Source organism: Desmodus rotundus, chromosome 9 (assembly GCF_022682495.2).
Source record: "Desmodus rotundus isolate HL8 chromosome 9, HLdesRot8A.1, whole genome shotgun sequence".
In the NCBI taxonomy this organism is placed as follows: domain Eukaryota; kingdom Metazoa; phylum Chordata; class Mammalia; order Chiroptera; family Phyllostomidae; genus Desmodus; species Desmodus rotundus.
Window position 1 is genome coordinate 101,278,687 of NC_071395.1, and position 27,531 is coordinate 101,306,217.

General features: G+C 54.2%; 1 protein-coding gene across 2 annotated transcripts in view; it reads right to left on the reverse strand.

The window, feature by feature from the left end:
- Nucleotides 1-26,587, reverse strand: part of ITGA3 (integrin subunit alpha 3) — a 28,993-nt gene extending 2,406 nt beyond the window's left edge. Inside the window, exons 1-24 of one of the 2 annotated variants that reach the window (XM_045182371.3) lie at nt 25,963-26,587; nt 18,819-18,946; nt 18,414-18,493; nt 15,951-16,200; nt 14,550-14,636; nt 13,985-14,192; nt 13,330-13,526; nt 11,619-11,707; nt 11,354-11,490; nt 11,103-11,189; nt 9,931-9,998; nt 9,718-9,854; nt 8,992-9,141; nt 8,798-8,895; nt 8,282-8,429; nt 7,996-8,064; nt 7,318-7,397; nt 7,127-7,204; nt 6,490-6,592; nt 6,153-6,335; nt 5,832-5,954; nt 4,995-5,108; nt 3,677-3,775; nt 157-282 (exon numbers count right to left, since the gene is read on the reverse strand). In XM_045182371.3, the coding sequence (XP_045038306.2) occupies nt 157-282; nt 3,677-3,775; nt 4,995-5,108; nt 5,832-5,954; nt 6,153-6,335; nt 6,490-6,592; nt 7,127-7,204; nt 7,318-7,397; nt 7,996-8,064; nt 8,282-8,429; nt 8,798-8,895; nt 8,992-9,141; nt 9,718-9,854; nt 9,931-9,998; nt 11,103-11,189; nt 11,354-11,490; nt 11,619-11,707; nt 13,330-13,526; nt 13,985-14,192; nt 14,550-14,636; nt 15,951-16,200; nt 18,414-18,493; nt 18,819-18,946; nt 25,963-26,168 (3,045 nt within the window). In that variant the 5' untranslated portion in view covers nt 26,169-26,587. Of the gene's footprint in view, nt 1-156; nt 283-3,676; nt 3,776-4,994; nt 5,109-5,831; nt 5,955-6,152; nt 6,336-6,489; nt 6,593-7,126; nt 7,205-7,317; nt 7,398-7,995; nt 8,065-8,281; nt 8,430-8,797; nt 8,896-8,991; nt 9,142-9,717; nt 9,855-9,930; nt 9,999-11,102; nt 11,190-11,353; nt 11,491-11,618; nt 11,708-13,329; nt 13,527-13,984; nt 14,193-14,549; nt 14,637-15,950; nt 16,201-18,413; nt 18,494-18,818; nt 18,947-25,847; nt 25,910-25,962 lie in introns of those variants that run through there. The other variant, XM_053911018.2, reaches the window with a different exon arrangement.
- Between the last annotated feature and the right edge of the window lie 944 nt (nt 26,588-27,531).

A 27,531-nucleotide genomic window follows, 5' to 3' on the forward strand; every position in this document is an offset into this window, starting at 1 on the left:
GTGGGTGAGGTGACAATGGGCAGGGGGTGAGACTAAAAGCCGGGGAGAGAGCGGGAGGACATGGGAGAAGGGTAGGGTGGGATGGATATGAGGAATGGGATGGAGAGTTGCTGAGGGTCTGCTGGCAGAAGGTCAGGTGGGGGGCTGGGTCCTGACCTTCCACAGCAGGAGGATGATGATCCCCAGCAGCAGCAGCCCGGCACCCACAGACACAAGCACCAGCCACAGCTCGATCTCAGCTGGCAGCTCCTCCACCAGCTCAGAATCAATGTCCACCGAGAACTGGAGGGGGTGAGAAGGGGCTCAGCCCTGTGTCTGCTGCCTTAGACCCCATGCTCTTCCTTCCTGTCCCAGCTTGGTCCCCAACACTGCTGTTTGACCTACTGCCAGTAGGGGGTACCCAGGAACTGGAAAAAGCTCATCTGACCACTGACAGCAGTAGATTAATCTACCCTCTTGCTTCTCTGAAGGAGCAGCCTCAGACCTGAGAGGCAGCCTGGAGCCTGGGTTTGTGACCCAGACCTCTAGGATTGGGTACCAGCTCCATCCCTGACTAGCTGTGTGACCTTGAACAAGTAATTTCACCTCTCTGAATCTCCACTTCGTGGTCTCTGATAAGGGAATCATAATGCCTGCTTCATAATATATAACCGAGTGGCCAAAAGCATGTGTTCTGGAGCCAGACTATCTGTGTTCAGGTCTCAGCTGTGCTATTCACTAGCTGTGTTTCCTTGGGTAAGTTGCTTAACCTCTCTGTTCATCTGTGAAAGGGGGATTAGGATAATAATACCTACCTAATAGGTTGCTGGGAGGATTAAATGCATTTAATATGAGTAAACTGCTTTGAGCAATACCTGGTACACAGCAAAGCAGTCCATAAATATTTACAAGAAGAGAAAGAACGCACAGCATAGGCACTACTTTTTTTCTTCCTCTACACTGGGGGTATACATGAAATATATTTACATATTACATATACTATGATGTCCTTTATATATACATAGAAAGTTTTTTCTGACTATTCACGATTATTTCTTTAAAAATTATTTTGATTGCTATTTTTTAAAATACAGATGCTTGCCCTGGCTGGTGTGGCTCAGTGGATTGAGCGCCGGCCTGCAAACCAAAGGGTCGCTGGTTCAATTCCCCGTCAGGGCACATGCCTGGATTGTGGGCCAGGTCCCCGGTAGGTGGTGCATGAGAGGCCCTTTGGAATTGAACCAGTGACCCTTTGGTTCACAGGCCATTACTCAATCCACAGAGCCACACCAGCCAGCACTAAAATACAGATGCATTAAAGAAAATCAGATTGCTGGTAATTTTAGTCCTGAGAAATAACTACCTTCAACATTTTAGTGAATCTCTCTCCATATTTTTTGAAAACATTTTATTTATTTTATTTTTAGACAGGGGAAGGGAGGGAGAAAGAGAGAGAAAGAAATATTGAATCAATCAGCTGCCTCTCACATGTTCCCAACTGGGGACCTGGCCTGCAACCCAGGCCTGTGCCTGGACTGGGAATCAAACCAATGACCCTTTGGTTCACAGGCTGGCGCTCAATCCAGTAAGCCACACCAGCCAGGGCTCTCTCCGTATTTTTAATGCACATGTTAAATACATATGTTTTTCTTCCACATAAATGGGATTTATATATACTGTATACACTCTTCTGCAACCTGCTTCCCTTTTCACTTAATATCATTATCTTTTGATGCCAATTAATAAGGATCAATCTAATCTCTTCTGATATCTGCATAGTCATTTAGATATGTACCATAATTTATTGAACCAACCCACTGAAAGACACTTATATTGTTTCCAATTTTATGCCATTATAAACAATATTTTAAAATATCCCCATGTATTTATGTTTATATTCACATACTTGTCCTATTAGCTCCTTAAGATACATTGTCATGTGCTGGTCAAAGGAAATGGGCATCTGAAATTTTAATAGATATTGACAAATTCATCTCCAAAAAGAATCTGTCAATTTCCGCTCCAATGAAAAACATTTCTTTCCACCTCATCAGCACCAGACGGCATCACTCTCTCTCACATTTGCCAGCCTGATAGGATAAAATCGCCCTGTTGCTGCCATTTTTATTTCTTTACTATTGAGTTAAACACTTGTGTTTTACAACAGGTGCGATGCCTGTTTATTTTCAGGTTGCCCTTTGTGTGTTAAATATGTATCCGTACTTTGTCATATGTGCTGGAGGTTTTTTAAAAAGCAACATCACTTGCCCTGGGAGTCTCCTTACCATCTCCGTGCTACACAGGCACACTTGGTTTGCTCGCGCTTCATGTTCCTGTACTTGGCAGGTACTGAGTTTTTACAAATTGAAGGTTTGTGGCAGCCCTGCATCAAGAAGTCTCCCAGCACCATTCTTACAACAGGCTCAGAAAATAGCTAGCATTTTTAGCAGTAAAGTAGTTTTTCATTAAGGTATGTACACTGGGTTTTTAGGTATAATGCTATTGCACCCTGAATAGATTACAGAATAGTGTAAACATAACTTTTATATGTACTGGGAAGCCAAAATATTCACGTGACTCACTTTATCGTGACAGTGGCTTTATTGAGGTGGTCTGGAACCAAACCTGCAATGTCTCCAAGGTATGTCTGTATAGAGCGTGAGAATTTCATATAGTCTCATTTTTCAAATTTTTCCTTTGGGACTTCTGGGTTTAGTAAAAGAACCCTCTCTCCACATAATTAAAGATTATCATTAAATTGTCTTCTGAATTTTCTTCTGGTATATTAGGTTTCACTTCCTATTTTAAATATTTAAGCTAATTCAAATATAGTTTTGTTTACGGTGTGAGGTAGGGGTTTGTCTTTACCTTTCAAATGTGTTCTCCTAACACGACTTAACAATCTACCTTTCTCTACTGATTAAAAATGCCATCTGTAGCCCTGGATGGTGTGGCTCAGTGGATTGAGTGCCGGCTGTGAACTAAAGGGTCGCTAGTCCGATTCCCAGCTGGGGCGCACATGCCTGGATTGTGGGCCAGGTCCTGGGTTGGGGGCACACATGAGAGGCAACCACACACTGATGTTTCTCTCCCTCTATTTCTCCCTCCCTTCCCCTCTCTCTAAAAACAAATAAATAAAATTTTTAAAAAATGCCACCTGTATAATAAAATTAATTTCTCTGCTGTTCCATCAATTTTTCTGGCCCTTCTTCCAGTACCTTATTTTAGGAAATGTACCATAACATATTTAACCAACCTTCCATTCATCCTCTATATATATTTCCTATGTATCTACATTTACATCCTTTTCACAACAAATTATTAGCAACTTTGTTCATATTTATTCTTCCAGATATGACTCAGAATCAAGTTTGGGAAGGTTTTTTCCAAGTTGCCTTGGAGACGGGACATCTTCATGAAGATGTCGTGTGGATCAAATAGGCTCAAGCAGAGGTTCTCAACCACGGCTGCCCGTTAGAATCGGAGTAAGGGAAGCTCTGAAACAAGCCAACAGTACTGGGTCCCAGCTCCACAGACTCAGATTTCATCACTCCGGGTTGTGGTCTAGACACCAGAAGTCCTCCAGGGGACTCCAATGTGCTGCCGAGACTGAGAACCACATAGCTGAAGTGTGTGATGGCGCTCTGAACAGACACCCTGCGCTCCCTTGCCCTGGCCAGTTGACACGCTCACTCACCGGCACGGTCTTGTTCTCCATGTTGATGGTGGGGATGCTGGTTCGGAGGAACAGGGTGGCCCAGCTGGCTACCCTGACTCGGTCAAAGTCTCTGTAATCCTGGAGGGAAAAGGGGTGGGTCAAAAGAAGCAGCTGAGCCTCCCTCCTGACCCTCAGGGTACCCTCCCACCACACAGCATCCTTAAGCAGCATCCCAAAAGATCTGACAGCCAGACCTCCCCACCTCCCCACACACAAATGCACAACATTCATTCATTTGCACATTGGATCTTATGTTGGATGCTGAGGACAACAGAGACAATGAAGGTCACAGTCTAGGTCAGGTTGGTGGGCTAAATCTGGCGTACCGTCTGCTTTTTTTTTTTTTTTAATTTATTGACTTGAGAGAGAAAAAACAGTGATTTGCTGTTCCACTTACATATGCATTCATTGGTTGATACTTGTATATGCCAGATGAGGGATTGAACCCGAAACCTTGGCATGTTGGGATGATGCCCTAACCAACTGAGCTACCAGGCCAGGGTCCACCTCCTTTTGTAAATAAAGTATTTTGGGCACACAACCATGCCCAATCATTGACTATGGTCTATGGCAGCTCTGTGCTACAATGGCAGAACAGCGCAGTTGCAACCGAAACTGTACAGCCCACAAAGCTGAAAAGATTTATAATCTAGGAGGAGAGATCATTTTCAGCTAGAAAAGACCTCACTGGTGGTGAAGCACCTCAGGGGGACATTTAACGCTGAATAGGAGCCCCAGCTGGTGTGGCTCAGTGGACTGAGAACCAGCCTGTGAACCAAAGGGTTGCACGTTCAATTCCCAGTCAGGACACATGCCTGAGTTGTGGGCCAGGTCCCCAGTTGGGGGCATGCGAGAGGCAACCACACATTGATGTTTCTCTCCCTCTCTTTCCTCTCCCTTCCCCTCTCTCTAAAAGTAAATAAATATCTTTTTTAAAAGAAACCGAATAGGAGTTTACATGGAGAGATAAGAGAGGGGGATCTAGCATTCTAGGGGGAAGGAGCAGCATGTCAAAGGCACAGGGGTGGGAAAGTCGTGGACACATCAGAACGATGGACACATGGGAGAAGGCCATTTTGGCTGGAGACAAACATGTCACGTCTGCACACAGGCACACAAACTAGCAAAGCACAAGTGACAGGTGTGTAACCTGTCATGCATAAAACACAATGCTGTCCCTCACACACACATACACACACACATGCATGAGACCATGCTGCGACCCTGGCCTCCCCTCTCCCCGCTGTTCTCTGCACGCAGGTGGTGGCGGGGGAGACCTCCCGACCCGGGCACTGACCTCGATGAAGGTGCTGTTCCACACTCGAGCCTGCACTGTCACATTGGTGATGACGGGGGCATCGGGGATGGGGCACTCCAGCCACACGCAGCGGGCGTGCACACTGCTGCAGCTCTGAGGCAGGCGGGGAGCACAGCACATGAGACAGGCTGGGCCTCCAGATTCTTCACGCTTTGCCCCTTGCCTTCAATTCCTCCCCTGGCTTTGTCTCACCCATGGCTGACCCCAGGGAGCCTGACCTCATCCCTTCAGCTCAGCCACATGTCCCTCCCCCCCATACTTATACATGTGAGGCACATTCTTTGGGCCAAGTACATACAGATGCCAGGAACATGGATAACATAAAATCTGACCCCTGCTCACAGAATGGGGCCCAATCTGCAACATCCCCTTCCCAGTCCCCTCCCCGACTGGTCCATGTTCATGCCAGCTCCCTCCACCTAGGATACTGTCTGACTCCTACCTCTCCACCCAGCTAGGCCTCAACTTACTTCCCAGGCCTCTTCCTCTCTCACTTTGCCTACTCTTCCCCATTCCCCAGCCCTCATGTCCAAGGCTTTGAACAGCTACATCACCCCAACAGGTTGGGGCTCCTGTTGGGAACAGAGCCGGTGTCTCTTCCTTTGGTCCATTGTATTGACTGCTCCCCAAGGGCAAGGGCACTGAGGTGCCCTCTGAGGGCAGGAAATGAGCCTGCCCACTCTGGCTGGGGGTCCCTGAGGGCAGGAGGCACACCCACTCATCAGATTGGGGTCTTTTGATGAGTAGTCCCTAATCCCCTTGCTTTGTGTGCCTCCTGAGTGTGTGGACGTAATCCTCTCCAACCTGGCCACTCACCAATTGGGTCTCAGACTTGGCTTTTTTGGCAGCAGCCAGAGTAACAGGTGGGGGACCCTGGCCTCCCCCTGGGTCCAGCTGTCGCCGCCTGCGCTGTGGAGATGGCCGTCTGTCCCCAGGGACCTGAAGAGGGGAGAGGAGCTTTGCTGGGAGGAGGGAATGAGAGCAGAGGTGAGAAGTGAAAGAAAGGGCAAAGGGAGAGGCAGGCTCCCTAGGGGCTTGAGGGGAGGGATGGAAGACACTGGCCTTTCTGCTCTGCAGCATGCAAATGAGACACAATGCAAATGAGATGCAAATGAAAGATCCCTGTGGTGTCCTTACAGAGAGAGTGAGGTTGAGAGGGTTAATAAGGTCTCCTGGTGGTCGGCAGGGCCAGGACCCATTGCCTTGGATGGTGATCTCCGTGGGGTACAGCAGCCACTTGCCATTGGCGACTTCATAGGGCCACTCCAGCCCCAGGACCAGGGTCCCCAGGGATGCCAGCCCGTCTCCCATTGGGCCCACCTGTGGGCACAAGGGGTGTCAAGGCTACTGTCTCATCGAAAACCACCTCCATCTCACCAACCCCCAACCTTACAACCTAAGACCCCAGCCCAGAAAGAATGCCCCATCACCCTTCCCAGGAGTCTCCAGCCCAGGCCTCCAGAGGTCCCCTTACCTGGAACTCATACTTGAGAGGGCTTCCCACGTCCTCCACAGTTTTCATGCCAGACTCACCCATCACTGTTCCACCAAAGTAGCTTTGTAGCCGGTGACTCACCCTACAGTAAGAAAGACGCGGGAGTCATAGGAAGCAGGAGGGGCTCTGGCAGAGGGGTGGGTGCCACAGTTGGTTAACTACATCTGATATCAGGCAGACCTGAGATACATCCCAGCCCCGCCATAGCTGTGCGGCCCCAAGCAAGTTATTTATCCTTTCTGAGCCTCAGTTTCCTCTCTGTAAAAGGGATTTAATAATCATTGCTATATTGTGGGCTGTTGTGAAAAGTCAAGGAAAGGATGTATGTGAAACCCTTAGCACAATGAGCTGTCAAGAGACGGTAGGTCCACACTAACACCTCGTTCCCCAGAGCAGCCGATTCCTCCACTGCTGCCAGCTTTACAGGGGGAACAATAATAACAATAATGACAGTGATGGTTGGCTTTCGGGGGAGGCATGACCCAGGGGAAGTGGAAGAGTAAGGATACCAGGCCAAGAGAGGTGTGTCAGAGAAGCTTGGGAGATACCTTGAGGACAGGGAGGCCCTAGCTCAGGAAGAGCAGACTGGTGGGCTGGGGGTGGGGGTGGTACCCACATGCTGAGTGAGGCCTGGAGCGTGTAGTCCACCAGCAGAGTTAGGGTCATGGGCCACAGGTTGTCCTGGTGACTTGACCTGGGAAGGAAGCGCAGGGAGTAGGTAAGGAGATGTGGCAGCTGAGGCTGGGACTGGAGGAGGCCCCAGGACACCTCAGCCCCAACACAGACTGGCTTTGCAAAGTCACTTACGTGGAGAGCTGCAGCTGCGCCTGGAGTTCCCTTGTGTGCAGGGTCACCCCAATGACCTCAAAGGCGATGAGCAGCTCCATCTGCCATGAGGGCCAGTGAGGTCGGGAGGGGAGTTTGGGGCCAGGCAGGGGTGATGCCATGGGGCAGGGGGCGCTGAATACTATGCTAGAGAGTTGGTTCTCTGGCCTCCTCTTCCCCCCCTCCTCATTCTGGGTGAGGGGTCTCCACCTTCCCACCCATCTCCACTATTTTACCTCCCCGGTCTCATCTTACCTTCCCTCTCCCCTTTCTCTGTCAATAACATCTCTACTACTTTTGAGTTGCATGACCTCAAGCAAGTTACTAAAACTTTCTAAGCCTGTGTTTACTTTCTGTTAAACAGCACCTACCACCTAAGAAGGTTGTGAGAATCATATCATATAGAAGAAGCAAAGTGCTGGGCTTGGGGCGTGGCATATAGTAGGTGTTCAGCAAAATTGGTTCCCCACCTCCACCTCCTCTCGTTTTGTGTATTGCTTCCTAGCGGCTGCACTTTTCCCACTCTCTGGATCTCTCCCCACCCCTTACTTTAAGTCCTCCTCCTCTCCCTCCCACTCTGACTCTTTGTTTTAAGGGAGGCCAGGAAGCAGGCAGGCAGAGCAAGAAGAATTAGTCTGAGCGGGTGTGGCCAGGGCTTACCCTCTGGTTCTGTTTGAAGGGATTCCCCAGCTCACAAAGGATGGTCTCATTGGCCTGGCAAGCTCCAGCCTGAGGAAAGAAGATAATCAGGTCTGGGTGGTCAGAGTAGGGCTTGACCCTCCCCTTCCCTTTGGTTCAGTGTCTGTAGGAAGCCCTAGAGGCTTGATGCTGTAGGCACCTGAGGGGCCCAGGCCAGAGAAGAGGGGACACAAGACACATGACAACACATGCAAATGACACGCAGACAAGGATGCAAATAGGCGGCGGAGCCCAGCTGGGCACTCACAGGGCGCACTGAGGACAGCAGCAGGGCGGGAGGAACTGCCAGGGTGAGCAGCGCCTCGTGGGCATCTTCCCCGGCCCGCTCCCTGCTTGGAGCGTTGGTCACGTTGATGCTCAGGAGCAGTCTCCTGAGGTCTTTACTGTACTGGAGTCTGGAAAGAGAGGAGCCAAGGACTGAGCCCAAAGCCCCGCCCCGGACCCACCAGGATCAATTAGGTCCCACCCCTCGGGTCTACTAGGTCAGGAAAGCCCCTTCTCCGGACACCCAGGCCTCGCCCTCAAGTCTCAGCTGGTAAAAAACAAACAAACAAACAAAAATCAAAACACCTTTTTCTAGTCAGTGAAGGTCAGCCTTACACATCCTACCAGATCAATTAAAGTCCAACCTCTTAGACTCGCCTCTTTCTGAGGCCCCGCCCCTGACCAATGAAGCCCCACCCCTCAGATCTCCACCCCTCAATTCCCATTAGCCAATGAAGGCCGTCCCACCCTTGGCCAATCGGTGCGGCCCGGAGTGCACCTGCTCATCTGCTGCCCCTGCTCCGACACGAAGGCTGCCTGCATCTGCAAGTTGCTGTCGCACTTGTTGTCCTGCCCGCACTCCTTCTGGAACTGGACCTGGGGTGGCCAGAGGTGTGAGGAGCGCACCACCCACAGTACCTCCTCCTCCTACCGCCCTTCCAGCCCCGTCCTGCCGGTCCCCGCCCCACCCACTTCGGTGTGGTTCTCCAGAGCCTGTGCCTGGTTGAGGACAGGGTAGGCGTCCAGGGACCGCATCCCCAGCCGGGGGCGCTCCGGAAAATGCAGAGGTAAAGAGTAGTTCATGGAGATAACGATGGGATGGAGTTTGTCACGGATGTTGTCCTGGAAAAGACGGCAAGCTGAGCCCATCTCTGCCCTGCCCTCCCTGTCCAGTTGAATCCTCATACCATCCTGAGCCCCCAGGGAAGAGCTTAGGACCCCTCCACCTTGAAAGCCCCCCAGTATGGCTGAACCTCCTCTTGTCCTATTACCAAATTGACACCCTTCCCATCACCTTGATCTACAAGTGAGGAGATGGGGCCGGTCCTCCCCAAAGATCTTTCTGGGGAGGTTTGAGTCTCCCTGCATCCCAGGGATCCCCACGTTGAACTTTCCCTTTCCACTCTGATGTCCCAGAGTGGCTAAGCTTGCCCCCACTTGTGGACCCTTTTCCCCCAGAGCTGAGCTGAGTCTCACAACCCTCACTCTTCTCAGAGGCGAGGAGCCCTTTGGCCCCATCCCCCCTCCAAGGGTCTCTGCCTCTCCTCTACCACATGCTGGATGCTATGCACTGTTCCCCCTTGAGATCTATGGCCTTCCAGGCAACCTCCCCCATCGCTCCCCCTGGGGAGACTCCATCCAGTCCCTCATCCTTGACCTGGGGGGATGCTGGCTGTCTAGGAGGGATGGCTCACTCACCATCAGGAGCAGCTCTAGCTTCTGGCAGCGCATCTCAGGCATGGAGAAGAAGCCGTGGAAAACAGCTGACTGGCTCTGCACAAAGCGAAGCCGGGGTGGGCGGCGGTCCCGGTCGGCCTCCAGAGTGTAAGCCAGGGCTGCAGGTGGAGGACAGGGTGGTCAGCAAGTGAGCAGGTAAGCATGCCCCCCCTCACCCTGCACCCCGGCACTCACTGATGTTTCGCCTGTAGTTGGGGTTCCCGGCACTCTGTCTGTAAGCAAAGCACAGCTCCACCTGCACACTGTTGGGGAGGACAGGGGACATACAGGAGGACCTGGTCACAGTGGGACTCAGATATCCAGCCCCTAGCTCTTACTCCCTTTCCTGGGCAAGGGGAAACAGGGCCTTTCAGGGGAAAGGCAGGGGCAAAACTGGGGAGTCCACAGAACTGGTCTGGGGTGTCCCTGGCTTCTTCCCTCCCCACTCCCATTAGAGCCATAGAAAATAGGGACAGAGGTCACCAGCGGGGAAACCAAGGCCCTGAGAGCAGAAGGAGTTGCCTGAAGTTGTGGCCCAGCCTGGATCTCCAGTCCAGATCTCCTCTTACCACCCCACCGCTCTGTCTCCCTCTGCCTTCTAGTCCAGTATCCTCATTCGCACAGAGGCTTTGAGTCATCATCTTAGCAACCAACACATTTCGAGCATTTAAGGTATACAGGGTGCCATGCTAAGGGCTTTTGGTACATTATCTCATTTAATTACCAAAACAGTCCTTCAAGTTGGTTATTATTAACTTTGTTTTATAGGCACAGTATTTGCCCTGGCTAGTGTGGCTCAGAGGATTGAAAGCCAGCCTGCGAACCAAAGGGTCACTGGTTCGATTCCCAGTCAGGGCACAGGCCTGGGTTGCAGGCCAGGTTCCCAGTAGGGGGCACATGGGAGGCAACCACACACTGATGTTTCTCTCCCTCTCTCCCTCCCTTCCCCTCTCTCTAAAAATAAATGAAATCTTTAAAAAAAGAAAAAGAATCTGAGACTCAGAAAGATTAATCATTTGCTAAAAGTGGCTCTCTTCTTCCCTACATCCTAAGGGTCTCCCTTGTTCCTCCTCCCCTGGGATCTCACTCCCCACAGCCCACCCGTACCTGTACAGTGGGCACAGCAGGAGGTCCAGAGCTCCCACTCCTAACCGCCATGCCCTCCCCCCATTCATCCATTACCTCCTGCAAGGAATTTTGCTTTTCAATGAGGTTGGGTAGGCTGGACAATGCTTACCCCAAGAACCAACCCCCTAATGGTGGGGTACCAGGAGTTGCCAGGGGAGAGGTTTGGGAGCCAGGGCGCCTCCTGGCCTGTCCATACATAAGGAGGAATGGGTGGGCAAAGGAAGGACTGAGAGTCTCACCAGGAGGTGGCTGTGCAGAGCGCAGGGTCCAGCACAGATGGCCTGGCCTCCAAGGTCCTGTGCAGGATGTTGATGACAGGCCTGGCCCTGCAGAGAAAACACACATATCAGCACCTCCTGCCTGCCCCAGGCCAGGCAAGGCTAGGGCTCAGGCTTGCATGGACCTGGTGACGAAGGTGGACAGAGATGGGGCTCCACGCAGGCAGGGCTGGAAGAGAGAACGGCCCCTATTCACCGTCGCCTTGGCTCACCGCAGCAGCACGATGCGGTCTGACAGGCTCCCTACTAGCAGGTCTGGGTAGAAGTTCTCATCCACATCCATCTTTCCGCTCAGGGAGTAGCCAAAGGAGGCCAAGCCAGGTAGTCTTAGGTCCTCTCCGTGGATTACCTGGGTGGGTGGGGGGGAAGCACTGAAGACAGGCTCTAGGGCAGCTCTGGGGAATAAGGCCCATAGGGAAGAAGGAGGGGGTAAGTGAGCCAAAAGAGGGGAGGCCCCCAGTTCCTGTCCATTCATACCTGCTGGGGCTGTCGGAGGAGACCCCTGGAGCTGCTGTGGTAGATGTACACTGTGCCCAAGCCCTCAAATGGAGCTCCCACAGCAATGTCTGGGGAGGAGAGGCAGAAGGGGGTCACCACTATGGACCACTGGGGACTATGGGCCCCGTCTCCCCAAACCCTGTGCTCCAGCCACAAAGCCCAGCACACCCTTGACCTCACCATGCCAGGCAGTACTCACACCATCAGGGAACAGAGTTTTATGGCTCAGATTAAAACTGGGACCATCGGGCACCCAAATGCCTCCTTTTATATGTGGGAAAGTAGGTCCAGGAGAGGGAAGTGACCCAGTCACACAGCAGGTTAATGTGTCAGGCAGCCTCCACTCCAGATTCCTAACCACTGGCTGGTGTTTGTTTTCTTATTATAGTACCTGCCATCTCCCCAACCAATCTCCTCTCCAAACACCTGTTTCTCCCAGTGTCCTATACCAGCAGGGGCACAAAAGCAGGTGTTCCCCATTGGTGACTTTGCCAGGTAGCTGTCTAGTACCCCTCCCGTTTAACCCTCACAAGAGTGCTGGCGGTAGGTACTGCCGCCCCCACTTTATGGGTGAGGCAACAACTCGGAAGTCCCAAAGTCACACAGCTAGTGAGTAAGAGGACAGGCTCCTGAGACCCCTGTCTGTCGAACATGGGGGGCTGCGATTTTAATCAAAACACTATAGGGAACTTTACTGGTTAAAATGTCCAGACTTCTACAATTCTAACCATTATTTTCGCACATAAATCCAAAATGTTTTAGCTTCTTGAACTTTACTCAACTCTTCGTTTGCTGCTTTTGATCTGATAAGGCCTAAATAACCAGAATGCCAAGCTTGTTAGAAAAGTATGTTTGGGAAGAACAGGCAGGTCCCGAGTGGAAACTGGATGACGCTGGGGCAGAAGGTGCTTCATGAACTAAACTCTGTCACCTGTTTTGACTCTTCAGCGGATCCGCTGCCTCCCTTCGGTTTTCCACTACGTTCCGGGAAATTGAGGATGCCAGAGAAGTGACTTCCCGATAAGCCAGGTGCTCGCCTGGCAACCAGTCCCGACCCCTTGGTCTGTCCCTCTCTCTGATTGGTCCCTAAGTGCTGCAGAGTTCTGATGACTTCCTCTATATCCAGGGCTCCCACCTTGTCCCAGCTCGTAACTTCCCCCACCTATATCCTTGATTTTACCACTCCAGCCTTGCTCCCCCCATCCATCCCACAACTCCTTCCAGAATGATCTTTCAGTGTACCACAGCACACCAAGGTATCATATCACATCCTCGCCCCCAAACCGTCTCTGGACACCCCTCTACCATTACCCAAATAGAAAGCCCCAGTTCCCCTGCCTGGCTTTCAAAAACATCCACCCCACCCCCACACTCCCTCTCTAGCCTCATCTCTGAAGTGAACACCCCACACTCGCTAGATTTTGGCACACCGGGCAAGGACCCCACCCTCATATCGTGCCCCTCCTGCTCCCCTCCATTGTGCACACTCAGCCCGGCCTTTGAGGCCCAGCAGTAGCTTCACTCCTCGCCTGTGGGGGCTCCCTCTACACATCCTCCTCTCTCTAACACTGCTGTGAGCTCCCGGGCCTGGGCCCCGTCCCATCTCCTCTCCTCTCGGGGCCTTGTCAAGCCTGGAATGCAGCGGGCACTCAGTGGAGGGGGGTGTTGGGGAAGGAGTGCTAACTCATACCCTGGAATCCATCCTGGTTGATGTCACCAATGCTGGCCACGGAGAAGCCAAAGGCGGAGCGACTGGGGCCATGAAGAAGGAGGGAGGGGTGGGCAGGGAAGGAGGTGCCTGCCTGGTTCATGAAGACGTAGATGGCGCCCCCTACCTCCTTCTTTCGCTCAAAGTAGTAGGGGGCACCCACCAGGAGGTCCTGCCACCTGCACAGGAGAGGAGGAGGGGAAATGGGAGCGTGAGCTGAGCCTGCAACAGGCAGCACAACTCTTATTTAGCAGGTACAATTGTGCCGGGGCACACGGCTGTACAGACGGCACCTCTGGCCACAGGTCTCGGGAAAGCCAAGGAAATGCCGACATAACCATCTGATAGAAAACGCAGGGGGGAAACCATGCAGGTACAGATCACACCCAAACAGCCCCCATCCACTAGGGCCACGGAAATGACAGACAGAGACAGAGATGCAGGTGTCATGCAATCGACATGCAAATATCCAGAATCCCATAGAGTCTGAAGGCAAATCAACAAGCACAACTGATTTGCAAATCCCTGCAATAGCATGCAAACAAATGCACTAACGCAAGCCTCCTTATCTCAGCCTTGGCAAGCCTGCCCCCCTCACCATTCTCCCTGGCCCCAGAGAACGTGCCTGGATTCTCACCCATCATTGTTCAGGTCTGCCAGGGCGATGGCGCTGCCAAAATAGGCGCCCACCTGTGTGCCCTCCAGCACCTGCCTCCTCCGCAGGTCTCCGCCTACCTCCTGGCTCAGCAAGAAGACTGCACCTATATGTTGGTGCCGCGGGGCACCCGTCACAATGGTGATGTCTGTAGGGTGCAGGATGGCGCTTCCCACCTGCACCGTGTACCCTGGGATGGGGGGAAAGGCAGTCAATCAAGGCGCTAGTGAACTTTGTTGCTTTCTCCTCTGGACCTGCCCCTGAGGTCACCACCCCCTTATCCTCTTCTCCTCCATTCTAAGTTGGGTAAAGAGTGACTTCTGGATGCCCATCCCCAGTCCTCTCTGCACACTGGCCTGTGAGCTCCATGAGGGTAAGGACTTTGCATCCTGATGCTCATTAAGTGCTAGTTGAACTAAACACCGCTATTCACACTTGCCCCCCTGGCCTCACTATTCCACCAGGCACCGACGGTGAGGGAGCCAGCATGCCAGGGACTGAGCACCCCCTCCTCTTCCACCCATTGGGCCACCACAACTGGACTCACCAATATAGAGGTTTCCCTGGTCCTCCGGGTCCTTGTAACTGAATTCAGATAAATCCCAGTCCTTCCGCTGAATCATGTAGCTGTTCCCTTCACAAGGATTTGGGGAGAGGGAGTGTCAGTCACCATCCCTTTCCTCCACCATGTCCAGGCCCCTCCCCCCAGAGGAGGATATTAATGTCCTCTTTAAATATTTGTGAGCACTTTGCCATGTGCAAATCACTTCCTCTTTCCTTTAACAATTTGGTGAGGTAGAATCATGGCCCTTATTTTGCAGATGAGAAAAGTGAGGCCTAGGGATGGGGGAGCTAGCTGTAGAGACACGGCTGGAATCTGGTCACCCAGGCTCCTGGGTGCTAGATGACACTTACCCTACTCTAGACACTGAGGCCAGACTTCAGGCCATTATCTCCTGGACATGCCCCCACACTCGGGCCGCCTCCTAGCTGCCCCTGCTCCCCGGGGCTGCTGCTGTAGAGTACCTGCCACTCTGCCAAGGTTCTAAAGGGCCGGGGCGGGAGGCAGGACACTGGAGCGAGCAGAGGCCTCAGCCTCAAGTGAACCCAGAGCTGTGATTACACCAAGAGGGCGAGGCTCTGGGCTCCCTCTACCTGTTGATTCTACAACAGAGTGCAGTAAGGGGTTGCTGTGGCTACAACCTGTGTGGTGGAGAGAGGCAGAGACGGAGGGGCGAGGGCCCTCAGGTGCGTGTGCTGTGGTTGTTACAAAAAGCATGGGTCTTGATACAAGGAAATACTTCGCAGCTCCCCAAAGACTGCCCTGTAAGCATTGACGTGAAAAAAAGGCCCACGGTTTATTGAAAAGTGAAAAGAGAAAGTAGGAGAACAGCACGTCCTGCGTGACTCTCTGTGTGTGTGTTTAAAGGTCCCTGTGTATTCTAAAGGAAGTTCTGGATGAGCCACAAGATACAACACACACTGGAAGATGGGACAGTGGAGATGGGAGGGAGAAGGCAAGGGTGAGAAGAGGGGCACTTTTATGCTTTATCTCACCACATCCTACCTCAGTCCTACAGGAGCGAGTTTCACCCTCTACATCAGTTTCTAGTGGTTCCCCTGGAGTCAGGTGGGCTTGCGTTCTAACTCACGTTTCACAACTTGCTCTTGGCTTGAGCAATTTACTTCCCTTCTCTGAGGCTCAGTTTTCTGCAAAATGGGTATACTAATACCTGCCTCATAGAGTATTTTAAGATTAATAAGATGATACGTGTAAAGCCTCTGGCACCGATTAAGTGCTTTCAAGTCATAGAAGTCGTGGTGCTTGCTGACATTGGCAAGAGGGTCCCGTCTCCTTTGCCCCTGGTGTGGAGAGTCTCGGCCAGCTGCTCCAGTGGCCAGCTGGGGTAGGCAGTCTCTGCTCCTCCTCTTCCCCCACGGTCCTCACCTTTCCAGTTGTAGGCCCCGGGAGCACCGAAGTACACGGTGTTCTGGGTGAAGCCGCCGCTGGCGCCCAGCTGGCACATGCCAGTCTCCAGGTAGTCGGTGTTGCTGTTGCACATCTCGTTGTGGTAGGTCTGCCAGTCGTCGGTGGCGTCCAGCTCCAGGTTGTTGCCCCGCACATAGCACTTGCCCACCATGCGCCGCTGGTCCTCCGACCCCGACCACAGCACCTGGGTGTAGCGGTGGGCGCAGACCTGGGGGCCCCACCCCAACAGGCAGCCTGAGCCCGCAGCAGGGACGCAGGGCCAGCTGTCTCCTGGGCCCTGGGCACCTCTGGCTTTGTGGGAGAGGCGTTGAAAGGTGCCTCCTAGCTTTTCTGTCTTCCCACAGTGATGCCTGGACCTGCATCTCCTTTCCAGAATTTAGAAATCTGCTCTGAGAGTTGGAAACACCTTTTGGGAGGACAGAAGTTACTGGATTGGAGAGGGGCTCGGAGATCTTGGCGAAACAAAATGGGAACGGATGAGGGAACGTGGGTCCAGGCTCTCTGGTCTAAAAGGAACTGGATACCCCACGAATTAAGGAACTTGCTTCTCTGCTGTCTCCCAATAACCTTGCCCTATTTTTTTGTTTGTTTGTTTTAAGATTTTATTTTTTAGAGAGAGAGGAAGAGAGGGAGAGAAATTGGTTGCCTCTGGGGACCTGGCCCGTAACCCAGACATGTGCCCTGATCAGGAATCAAACCAGCAACCTTTCAGTTCGCAGGCTGGTGCTCAGCGCACTAAGCCACACCAGCGGGGCCGTAACTCTGCCCTCTTAATGAAAGGACCACTAACAACAACAACAACAACAACAACAACAACAGCAGCAACAGCAGCAGCTAAAACTGAGTGCTTACTACATGCAAGGCACAATGCTAAACTCTTCACATATTAACCCTTTTAAGCTTCCTAACAACACTATGGACTACAGATGATTACTTTCTCCATTTTGGACAGGGAAAATGAGGCACAGAGAATAAGTCTGCCTAAGATCTCACCTCTAGAGAGAGGCAGAGAATGTTCAAACCAAGGCCGCCTGGCTCTGAAGTCTAAGCTGTTCAGCACTGGGCTGGGCTGCCTGTCTCGCACTTTTCCCTGCACGCTGGAGGAGCTTGATAAATCATTGTTGTGCAAATCGGTCAGAATAGAATGTTTATAAAACAGCCAAGGGCCAAGCAGAAATCCCGAACCAGGCCTAGTTCTTGCTGGCTTACTTCTTCTGTCCCTTCCAACTGTGACCTTCACTCCCAGCAGCCGAGCCCGACCCATCACCACTAAGTCCCTAGTGCTGGTACCGAGCATAGCACATAGTAGATGCTCACTAAAAACTTGTTGAAGAGCCCTGGGTAGTGTGGCTCAGTGGATTGAGCACCAGCCTGCAAACAAAAGGGTCACTGGTTCAATTCCCAGTCACGGCACATGACTGGGTTGCGGGCCAGGTCCTCAGTAGGGGGCACTTGAGAGGCAACCACACATTGATGGTTCTCTCCCTCTCTATCTCCCTCCTTTCCCTTGTCTAAAAATCAATCAATCAATCTTTTAAAAAATTTTAAAAAAGCAACTTGTGAAGGAATGAGCTGACAATGCTGAAGGACCCAGTATCTAGAACTGCCTTCAATGGGTCCTAGACGTACACCATCCATAACAGCGGCCTGAAAAGGTATCTGAGTGAATCGATGCAAACCCGGAACTTAAAAGTGTTCGAATGCGACAGAGCAGAGCAGCGATGGCTACGGGAGTGACGATTGATTGAAAGGGGCACACTTTCTAGAGTGATGTAAATATGCTATTTCTTTCATGGATCTTGGTCACACAGGTGTATACTTTTCAAAACTCACTGAAACCTAAAATCTGTACATTTCGCTGTATGTAAATTTTACATCAATTTTTAAAAATTGTCTATCTGGGACTCAGAAATTGAGACTCCCCCCCAGGGGCCAGCACTGAAAAATGTGGGCAGGAGGTGACAACTGATGACTGGAAGTGGCCCTCAAACCCAATCCAAGTGAGCTGGGGTCAGCAGGATTGTGCCTCTTCCGCCGGCCAGCCTCCCAGAAAGGGGTGAAATCAGGCCACACAGCCCGGGGCCTGATCTGCCCTTTACTCTTGCAGATCCAGCAGCTCAGCTCAGCTCCTTCCAACGAAGGGTGACAACTCAACGGGTAGCAGGGGTGGGGCAGCGAGGAAGTGTGATTCAGGCAGGACCCACGCCATGCTGGGTCTTCACAGAGTGCCAGAACCCCCACCCTCCACCCCCCCGCCATGAAGGCAGGATTGAGGAACACAGACAGCCACAGAAATGGACATTTGCAAAACCCTCGCTCATGCACCAAGGACCCCCTCTGTCCTCCGCTTTCCCCCCAGCCCCAGGGAGATGGAGGAGAGGGCTGGAGCAGGGCAGGGGGACAACTTGAGCGCCCACTTACCAGGACTCTGCCTGCAGGGCCCTGGCTGGCCACAGTCACCCCAAGCCACATGTCCTCAATTATGTGATGGTCAGGGTCACCTGTGGGAGGGATCATGAGCCAGGGCACCCATCCCCACAGTGCCTAAAGCCTCCAGAGGGCAGGGGTTGGTCCCTCTTGGACCCTCCCCTTCAGCACTGCAGCCGACCCTACTCCCCTTCTCCAGCCCCTCATAGTCTGAGCTCCACAAACCCCATAGAGTCCCCCTCTCCTCCAGGACCCCCTCTTCCCATTTGTTCAAGAAGTGAGTAGAAACTGCCCCGGGGGGGGGGGGAGCCTTTTATCCCCTCCCGGTCCTTTCTCTCTCGACTACCTGCATGCCCCAGGCTCCTGATCTGTCAGTGATCCCCAGCCCCTTCCCCTCACTTGTCTCCGTGATGTCCATCCTCTCACAGTCATCCTTGTGGCCAGTGAGCGGGCACAGGTACACAGCGCCGGTCCGGTTGGTATAGCCATCAGGCACAGCGAGGTCCCGGGGGGCACCAACCAGGAGCCTGGGGGGCAAGGAGGTAGGGGGCAGGGCTCAGATTCCCAAAGCCCACTTCAAACGACTTGCTGTTTAACATGCACTTACTGAGCATCTGCTCTGCCAGGCTTTGTGCCAGGCTCTGGGGTTGGGAGGTAAACGGATCCCAGCTGCGGCTCTCCAGGAGCACCGAGGTAGGGGAAGGCCAGCAAGGAAGCAGACCTCCGTAGTCAGTGCCTCCTGAGAGGAAAGCAGAGAACCAACCAGCCCAGCCCCTGCATAAGGAGCAGTCAAGGAAGAGGGGACCTGGCCTGAGTCTGATGACCAGGGTCCACTGGGTTAAAAGGGGAGGAAGGGCACTTAGGGCTCATGGATGGCATGAGCAAGGGCCAGAAAGCGTGAGTAAGCAGGGTGACTTAGGGATCTGCAGGGCCCGGATACAGCTGGAATCCAGGAACATGGGGAGGGATAAGAGGGCAGGGCAGGAAGGGCCTCGGGGGAGCCTTGAAGGGATATTATGCAAGGGTACGATATGGTCAGATCTGGGTTTTGGAAGGAATGCTTTGGTCTCTGAGATGAAGGTAGACCGAAATAGAGTGAGACTGGAAGAATCCTGGCACAGGGTTCAACTTCTAGGCGGCCAGAGGGGACGACATATGAGGGATGGGCAGGGGTGTTCTTGGGAACCTGGGTCCTTCCACCCTAAGCCACCTGAGGACTTATATCTAGGAGACATGGACCCCTGAGTGACCTGGGTGATGTTTACCCCCCACACTGATACCTTAAGACAGGCACATAGGTATTGGGTGGGACTGGGTGCCCGACATTTTGGACAATGTGGCCCCAAGGCAGTGTTCTTGGAAGGTGGGTGTGAGAGAGGGGATGGGCAAGGACTATCACCTTGTCCCCAGCCTGCCCATCTTTAGAGACATTGGCTGCAAGTTCCTACAAGGGTGCTTAGGGTCCTGGCAACCCATCCCATACCAGAGAGGTGGTCAGAGGACAGAAAGGGGGCTGGCCTTGGAATAATATCTCTAGAGAGTCCTTAGACCACCAGCATCAGGAATCCTTGGGATATGTGTTAAAAAGGCAAAGTCTTCAGCCCATTACAGGCCATCTAAATGGAATATGGGTGGAGCTCTGACACCTGCATTTTTAGCAGGCACACCCAGTTTGAGATCCCAGGTCTACCACTCCTTGCTCTCCCAGCATCGTATCCTCTCTTGGCAGCCTCTGGACCTTCTGCCAGGACCTCCTCCTTGATCCTGCAGGACCCAGCCTCCTGGTGGCAGGCACCTCCTAAGAACCCCTCCCTCTGGCCCCAGGAACGCTATCACCATGAGGCTCCCAGCTCAGAACTCGGGCTCCAGGCTGCCTGCCAGAGTCTGGAAGTGCCGAGCCATACCCCGCCTGCTGCTCCTGCCTGGGACCTGGGAGTGAAGGTTGCAGGGAGTGGGCAGGGCGGGGGCCTAGGCATGCCAGGGCCTGGGTGCCTCCGCCCACTGGGTGTCAGGAATGCACGGCCTGGGGGTGCAGGGAAGGGGGCGGGACCTCTGCCTGTACCTTACACCTCTGCTCAGACCTCACTCTAGGCCTGGGGAGGTGCTAGGCATTGCTAGGCAGAAAGACTGGCAGGGGGCCAGTGTGGCAGCCAGGCCCAGGTAGTCACCCTCTTCGAGGCTCAGGAGGGTGCCTGGTGAGTGGTTGCCTGACCAGCCATGGACAGCCACCCCTGGGGAGCCTGACAGGGGAGAGAGGGAAGACCTAGGAAAGAAACATTTCAGCCTGGAAGCCTAAGGACCTGGTTGTAAGGTTTGTTCTGCCTCAAGGGGCCCTTTCCTTTCCCTCTCCGAGCCCTGAGTGCCTCTTCTGTAACGTGGGACTAGCAGCTGTCCCTACAATCTACAGGGCCGTTGTGGGGCAGATGGGTTCTTTCTTTGAAAGGGCTTTGTGACAAAAAGTCATGGTCAACATGAGCACTGTCACTCTGATTCCTGTGACACCAGGACCAGCCCTAAGCACAGCCCTGGGTCCCCCTCCAGCCACCCAGGAATTTCTGCCCCACCAGGTTAGGGGGCCTGAAGCAGAGGGCAAACAGCAGACTAGTCTGGTTATTTAGATGGAGCAGGGCATGGGACACGGTAGCACTTCCAATGCCTAAGGAGAGGAGACCAGGCAGTCACTAAGGTGAGCGTGGGGCCCGGGCAGCTAGAGTCATTCTACAGGGAGAGCTGCGCGTTGGCTGGAGGTAGAGGCTAGAGGCTTGCTGCCGTGACCGTGAAGGGGCGGGTCCAGGCCTCAGAGGGCGAGAGGCGCCCAGGCTGCTTCCCAGGGCAGGCAATGAAATGGAAGTGTTGCTGCTCCCACTGCCGCCTGCCCAAGATGTCTGAGGGTGTGGGCTGAGGGACCCCTCCTCTTAGCTTCCTGGGGAACCAAGCAGACAGAGCTGGGCACAAATGGCAACTGGATTGAAATAAACTCCCTTACCGTCTACAACCCACCCCGCCCCTGCCTTGTGCCTGCTGATGGGCAGTGGGCAGGGCCGATGCCCTAATCCCAGGCCCCCAACCTAAGCCCTTCCCTCCCCAGAGATTCCACAGGGAGTGCCCCCCTCCACCCTCCTGGAGTATTTTTAGCTCCGACTGGGCCTGCTCAGAGGCCCTTTAAGGCCCTTTGGCTCCCAGCCCAGGATCCAATGGGTCTATAGCCAGAGGGCTAGGAGTGAATGGGGGAAGATGGGTGTGTGGAGGGTCAGGTCCAGCTGCCTCTAGCCACAGCCAGGTGTGGGGAGAACCCAGAGGGTGGGAGAGACCTTACTGACATGAAAATTAATATGCAAACGAGCCTGCTTGCTGTCAGATCTGGTCCAGATCAGAGAATCCAAAAGCTGACCTGTTCTAGACCACCACTGAGCCCAGCCTCCCAGCAGCAGTCAGAAGTATGGCGGCTAGGTGGGAGGCTTTGCCCAGCTCTTGGAGCAAGGAAGAAAGATCAGACCAAACCTCTCCTGGAGTCAGGCTGAGCTGCAGGGCCGGGGAGGTGGGCAGGGAGCCCCTGTGGGAAGTAGGTGGATGGGTAAAATGACTTCTTAAGGGCTTTCAAACTGCCAGCTGCCTCATCACCCTCTCCTTTGAGTCCAGCCAGACAGCGCCTCCTGGCCTTTGGGGGGCCCACTGAGCTCCAGGTTCTGGAAAAGCACCTCCTCTCCCCGGCCCCATCACTCAGTTCAAGGTTAATGTAACAGCCATGTAGAAAGCAGTAGAAGGGGAAGGGGCTGAGGTACAAGGCCCGTGGGGGTCAGGGCAGCAGGCTGGTTCACCCCAAAGAGCAGAAGGACCCCTGGGGGCACAGGGGTGGGGTGATGCTCAGAGAAACAGCCTGTAAGAGTTAACCTCCCAGACTCCTAACCTACAGGGGGCACTGGTGAGGCTCCAGTGGGAAGATTCCAGTTAACCTAGAGAGGCCCAGAGGGTCCAGCACTCAGGCCAATGGGCCCCCATGCCTTACTCTTCAGGATTCCCTTCCACCTCAGGATACGGAGCAGGTTGGGGAAGGGGCTACCCCAGCTCAGAGCCCAGGGGTGGGGTGGTGGCAGTTCCCAGATGCCTGGATCCCAGCTCTGTGCCAATCTTGCTGCCCAAATTAGCCATCTCCCCAGAGGCTGCTCCTGTGGTAGCTGAAACTGCAGCCCTTTCTGTCCTCCCCCTACTTCTCATGCTGCCCACCCAGCCCCCTCTCCCCTCTGGTGACTCAGCCCTAGAACCAGAGCAACAAGCTGGAGAAAGTGATAGAATGAGAGAGAACAGGAGAAAGAGGCCTTGGCCGAAGCCTCAGATAAAAAAGAACAAGGCTGTTTTTCTCACTGCTTCTCCCTCTCCCTTGCTCCTTAGTATTTTTTCCATTTTTGATCCCTTAGGGCATTCTTCATGTCATCTAACCTCAATTCCTCTTGCTGCAATGGACACCCTCTTCCTCCTTTGTTTAGCTCTGACCAAGCCCCTTTCTTTTTCTACAAGATCAGGCTTCCCCTGCCTCCCGCCCAATTTAAAGCCCCTTGGCCTGGACTGGTCATTGGAGAGTGTCAGAGGAAAAGGCCACTATGATTGTAGGCCTTCTGCCTGCAGCCACAGCTACTGTGCCCATTTCCTTAGACGCAAGCCCTGGAGGCTGCCAGGTGGCTACTCCGCCCAGGGAAACATGTTTTAGGAGAGCACAGGTAATCCTGGTTCCTGCCTCCCTCGGGTATGACCTCATCTTCCAGGAGCCCCAGCCACCCCCCACCGCAGACTTCCCAGAAACCCTCATGGCCAGGCCAGGGTGAAAGGGAGAGAGGGCCCCAGAGGCTTCTCTCACAGCAAGGTCAGGCCAGACCAGGGCACCTGGATTTCCAGGAGGGAATAAAGAGCAGGTCCTGGGGGTGCAGGAGTCAGTGAGTAGCCATCTCCCTGGGGAGCAGACCCTCTGCTTCCCCAGGGGTCCTCGTGCATCTCACCGAGAAGCCCAACTCGCCATCCTTCATGTCAACAGACAGAGAAATTGTAGCCTGGGGTGGGGTAAGCCTCTGATATTGTGGGCAGGGAACCCCAGTGCAGAGATGGGGGTGATGGGGAACAAACGAGGCCCACACGTGGGCTTTTAAGCATTTCTGGAATGAGGCCTTCTTTGAGAACATGTTGAAAGCTCTGCTCTCCCCTGCTCCCGCCCCCGGAACATGCACAGACACACACGATTTTACCTATGCTTTCAGGGGTCCCTACGCAGCCAGAAAACCCCCTGTGAGCCCCAGGCTAAGAGTGTGTTCCGGGCTGTGAATCCTCGCCCTTTTCCCCAAAGGGGACTCTGAGGCTAAGAGGTATCCGACTGCGACCTGAGTTGCTGGTTCCCCTAAGCTGTGCACTCAGGCAGCTGTTCACATCTGGCTATGCAGCTGGCTGCAGCGAAGCCCAGCTGGGCCAGTTGGCTCTCCCAAAGGGCCACGGAGCAGAATTCAGTGAGACGAGGAAGTGAGCCAAAGTCTAGAACCGCCCCTGGGAAAGACTGAGGATACCGAGGAGAGTGACCCAGAAGAAGTCTGTCTAGAACTGCCTGCCTCTCTGAGTTTCCTCAGTTTCAGAACCTCTGGGCTCTTATCAGGCCGAATGCCATTTCTGGCTGCCCAGGAAGAAAAGCAGGACTTCTCTGCTCAGCCGTCTTGGGCGAGGCCCATGGGTCGTGAGGGTACATCCAGGTCCTGGCTTTGGCACAAGAGCCCTCTGCTGTGCCTTGGCATATGCAGAGCGTTTTATACACATTATTTCACTGCAGCCCCACCATCGCCCCATGCAGAAGGCGTGTTGTTCCCCTTGCCCTGGCATGTGAGGAAATTAAGGCTCAGGTATTAGTGACAATTGGCAATGGAGCGCTGAAGCTTCTTCTCTCTCCACAATGCCAAGTTGCCCCTTATAGGGCAACTGAGGCAGGAAGGAGCGTATAGACCCAGGTCCAACCCCTCTTTGGGGAAAACTGGCCCAGAGAAGAGAAGTATCTTGCTCAAGGTCACATAGCAAAACCAACCCTCCCCCCCTTCCTCTTCCTTTCCTGATCTTCTCTTTACACTATGTTGCCTTAGCAGGGAACATCTTTTTCTGGAAGGGCGCAGAAAGAGCACGAATATAGGAACTTGTGTTGATGGTTACTTAGAGCCTCCAAAAGATGGAGGATTGGTCAAGGCCAGACGGAAGCTCCTGGGGCCAAGCTGGGAAGGGTGTGGTGGCCCTAGTCTCTGCAGAAGCTGGATGGAATTGAAGCCAAGTTCAGGTAGGTAGACTGGGCAGGGCTGGGCCAGCAGAGCAGGAGCCAAGTTTGGACTTTGGGCATTCCAACCTTCCTCAAGTTTCTGTAGGCCCCAGCCGGAGTCGGGAGAGGTTTCAACACACCATTTTCTGACCATGTCCTCTTGCTCAGCGGGGGTCAGACATCAGTTGGGGGCAGACAGCTGGCAGGTCACCCAGCTCAAAGTGACAGGGCCTGCCTGACCTGTCCTAACCACCTTCCCTCCAGGGACAGCGTCACCTCCCCCAGCTGTCTTTCTCCCGGACTGCTGATCTCATGAGTCTACGGCACAGAACGTCTGACACCTGGACATACCCCTCCAGGCGTAAGTGTGCCCGATGGCAGTCGGGGGCAGGGGACACAAGCAGCTGGATGCAGTCACCTTCCCCTCGCTCCCCTATGCCTAGCTCTTCCCCTCCTTCGTGCAGCTGTTGGGGAAGGAGAACAGAAGAAAAACACCATTTCCCTCTTCAAACCAAACAAACACACTCAGGGTTGAAGATCCAACATGAATCTGTGGAATGCAGGAAAGCTATCTGGTGGGAGGTGTCACTGCTGGGTTGGAGGGGCAGGAGACTAGCAGGATTTGGGACAGCCCCTCCTCTCTCTTCTATTCCCCTGCCCCCGGGATCCGAGGGAGCCCCTGGACAGCTCCAAACACCCAGACTCATCACCTCACCCTCCAACCGCCAAGGGCTGAGAACCCCTCCAGTCTGCCTCTGCAAAGGGTGTGGCTGACGTGGCCGCAGACTAAATGCGAGGTGTAAAGGGAGAGAGCTTAAATGCACGTGCCCATAGGTTCTTCCCGGGAAACGGGTAAGGGGGAGCCACTATGTGTCTATCTTGCAGTTTCCCCCAGCTCCCATCCCTGGAGAGAAGAGGTACTCAGTTCAGAAAATGGAAGGGGGCTCGGGAAAGCGGGACCCCAGTGCTGCTCTCCAGAGGGGCTGAGTCTAGGCAGGTTCTGGCTGGGTCAGCACTTGCCAATGATTACTGCCCCCCGCCTCCTCCTCCCACGCGTAATCACTCCACTTCTCGCCAAGCCTCGGCAACAGGAGGGCGCCCAGGTCCCCGCCCCCTTAATCCTCGCTCACAGAAGCCGGCAGCCCGCGACTCACCTCCGCATCGGCACCCAGCGCTCGCTAGCTCGCTCGCTCTCTCTGTCTCTCTCCCTGTCTCTCTCTCTCTGTCTCTGTCTCTTTCTCTCACCCCACCCCCTCCAGCCTCACTCACAGGTAGCGCAGCTCCTGCTCCGTCTGCCGATGGAGGGCGACCGAGTAGCCGAAGAGGCTGCCCGGGTTCCTGGCCTCCTTCACCACCAGGAATCGGGTGTCCAGGTTGAAGGCGGAGGCGACGTGACCGCCAGGGGCCACCATCAAGGCGAGCGCGCAGAGCATCGGGCGCAGGACGCGGATGGTGCCGCGGGGACTGGGGCCCATGGCTGCGAGCGGGAGCGGAGCTGGGGCGAGAGAGCGTGAGGACGTGGAGCGGGAGTGAGGACCTGTTCACCTGCTCTCGGCACTACTGGAAAACACTCTGGCCCGCCGCGTCGTTAAGCCCCGTAACGCTGATAGTTTCTGGCACTCAGCCCTGGTCGGTTTCACGTCCGCTCAAGGTCTGCGCTCTCAGATTCCCCTCCGAGATCCGCGGATCTATTCTCCCGCCAGCCCTGCGTCGAGTCACCGCGCCCCCGCCCCGGACACCCTGCCCCACAGCTTGTCCCGGCCGCGCCCCCTTGGCTGCACTGTCGCCTTCGATCCTGGCTCGGTGGCGGATCTGGCTAGGCGGGCAGACCGGTAGACCGCAAGGAGGGCGGGAGGGAGGGGTGCCCCGCTCCCGCCCCGCCTTTCCACGCCCAGCTCCGCACCTCCCCACCTTGCGCGCCCAGCCGCGGCTCCGCTCTCCTTCCGGGGAAAGAGAAAAGGTCCCGGCTCCGCCGCCGCCTCTTAAAGGGGCAGCACTGCCCCTCCCTTCTCATCCTCCCCCAAAGGGCTCCGCCCTCTCCCCCAAACACCTGTCCAGGGCCCCCAAAGGCTAGGATTTCCTCTCCCCGCCCCTTGCGTCTCCCGAGAAGCGTGGCATTTTTGAGCAAGATGGATTGGACGGGCGGGGCTGGGATTGGTATTTATCCAGACGGTTTGCTGCGGCAGCTACTGCTGCTGCAAAGGCTGTTCCAGGCGCGGCCACCTCTGCCCGCCTGGCTGGAGAGCGCGGGCGAACTGAGCTCCGCGCACCGCTGCCTAGAATGCCCGACTCGCCTCTGCCGCGCTGTGAGTCCCTGAGAGGCGGCTGGCGGTCTCTGGGCATTCTTTCTAGCACGCAGCCCCTTCTCTGTCCTCGTCGAGATTTTTTTTCTTTTTCCCACCCGCCCCCATCCACCCTGATCCCAGCTGGGAACGGTCCCTCAGCAAAGCCAGACTGATATTTAGCAGTAGTAAATAACCAAGCATTCCTAGTGTTAGTAACAAGACAGCGTTTCCTCCAAAGGACCCCGCTTTCTGGCATCCCTGTAAGCCTATCGGTGTGGAAATGAATCCTTTCTCCTAAGAGTGCCCTGCGTGGCCAGGGAGCTGGACCCAGACTGCAGCCATTTCTCAACCACCCCTGCCTCCAGAGACTAGCCCAGCAGAATCCCAAAGCTGCCTTTCTCCCACCGGGGCTCAGACTGAGTGGAGATTAGGCCGGGATGCCAGCCCCGACAGGTGTGCAGTGGGTGGTGCCAGTTGGAGTTAGGTGGGCAGGGCCTAAAGGTTATTCACCGAAGAATCAACGGAAAGGGAACTTGAAACGGTCACCGTGTGG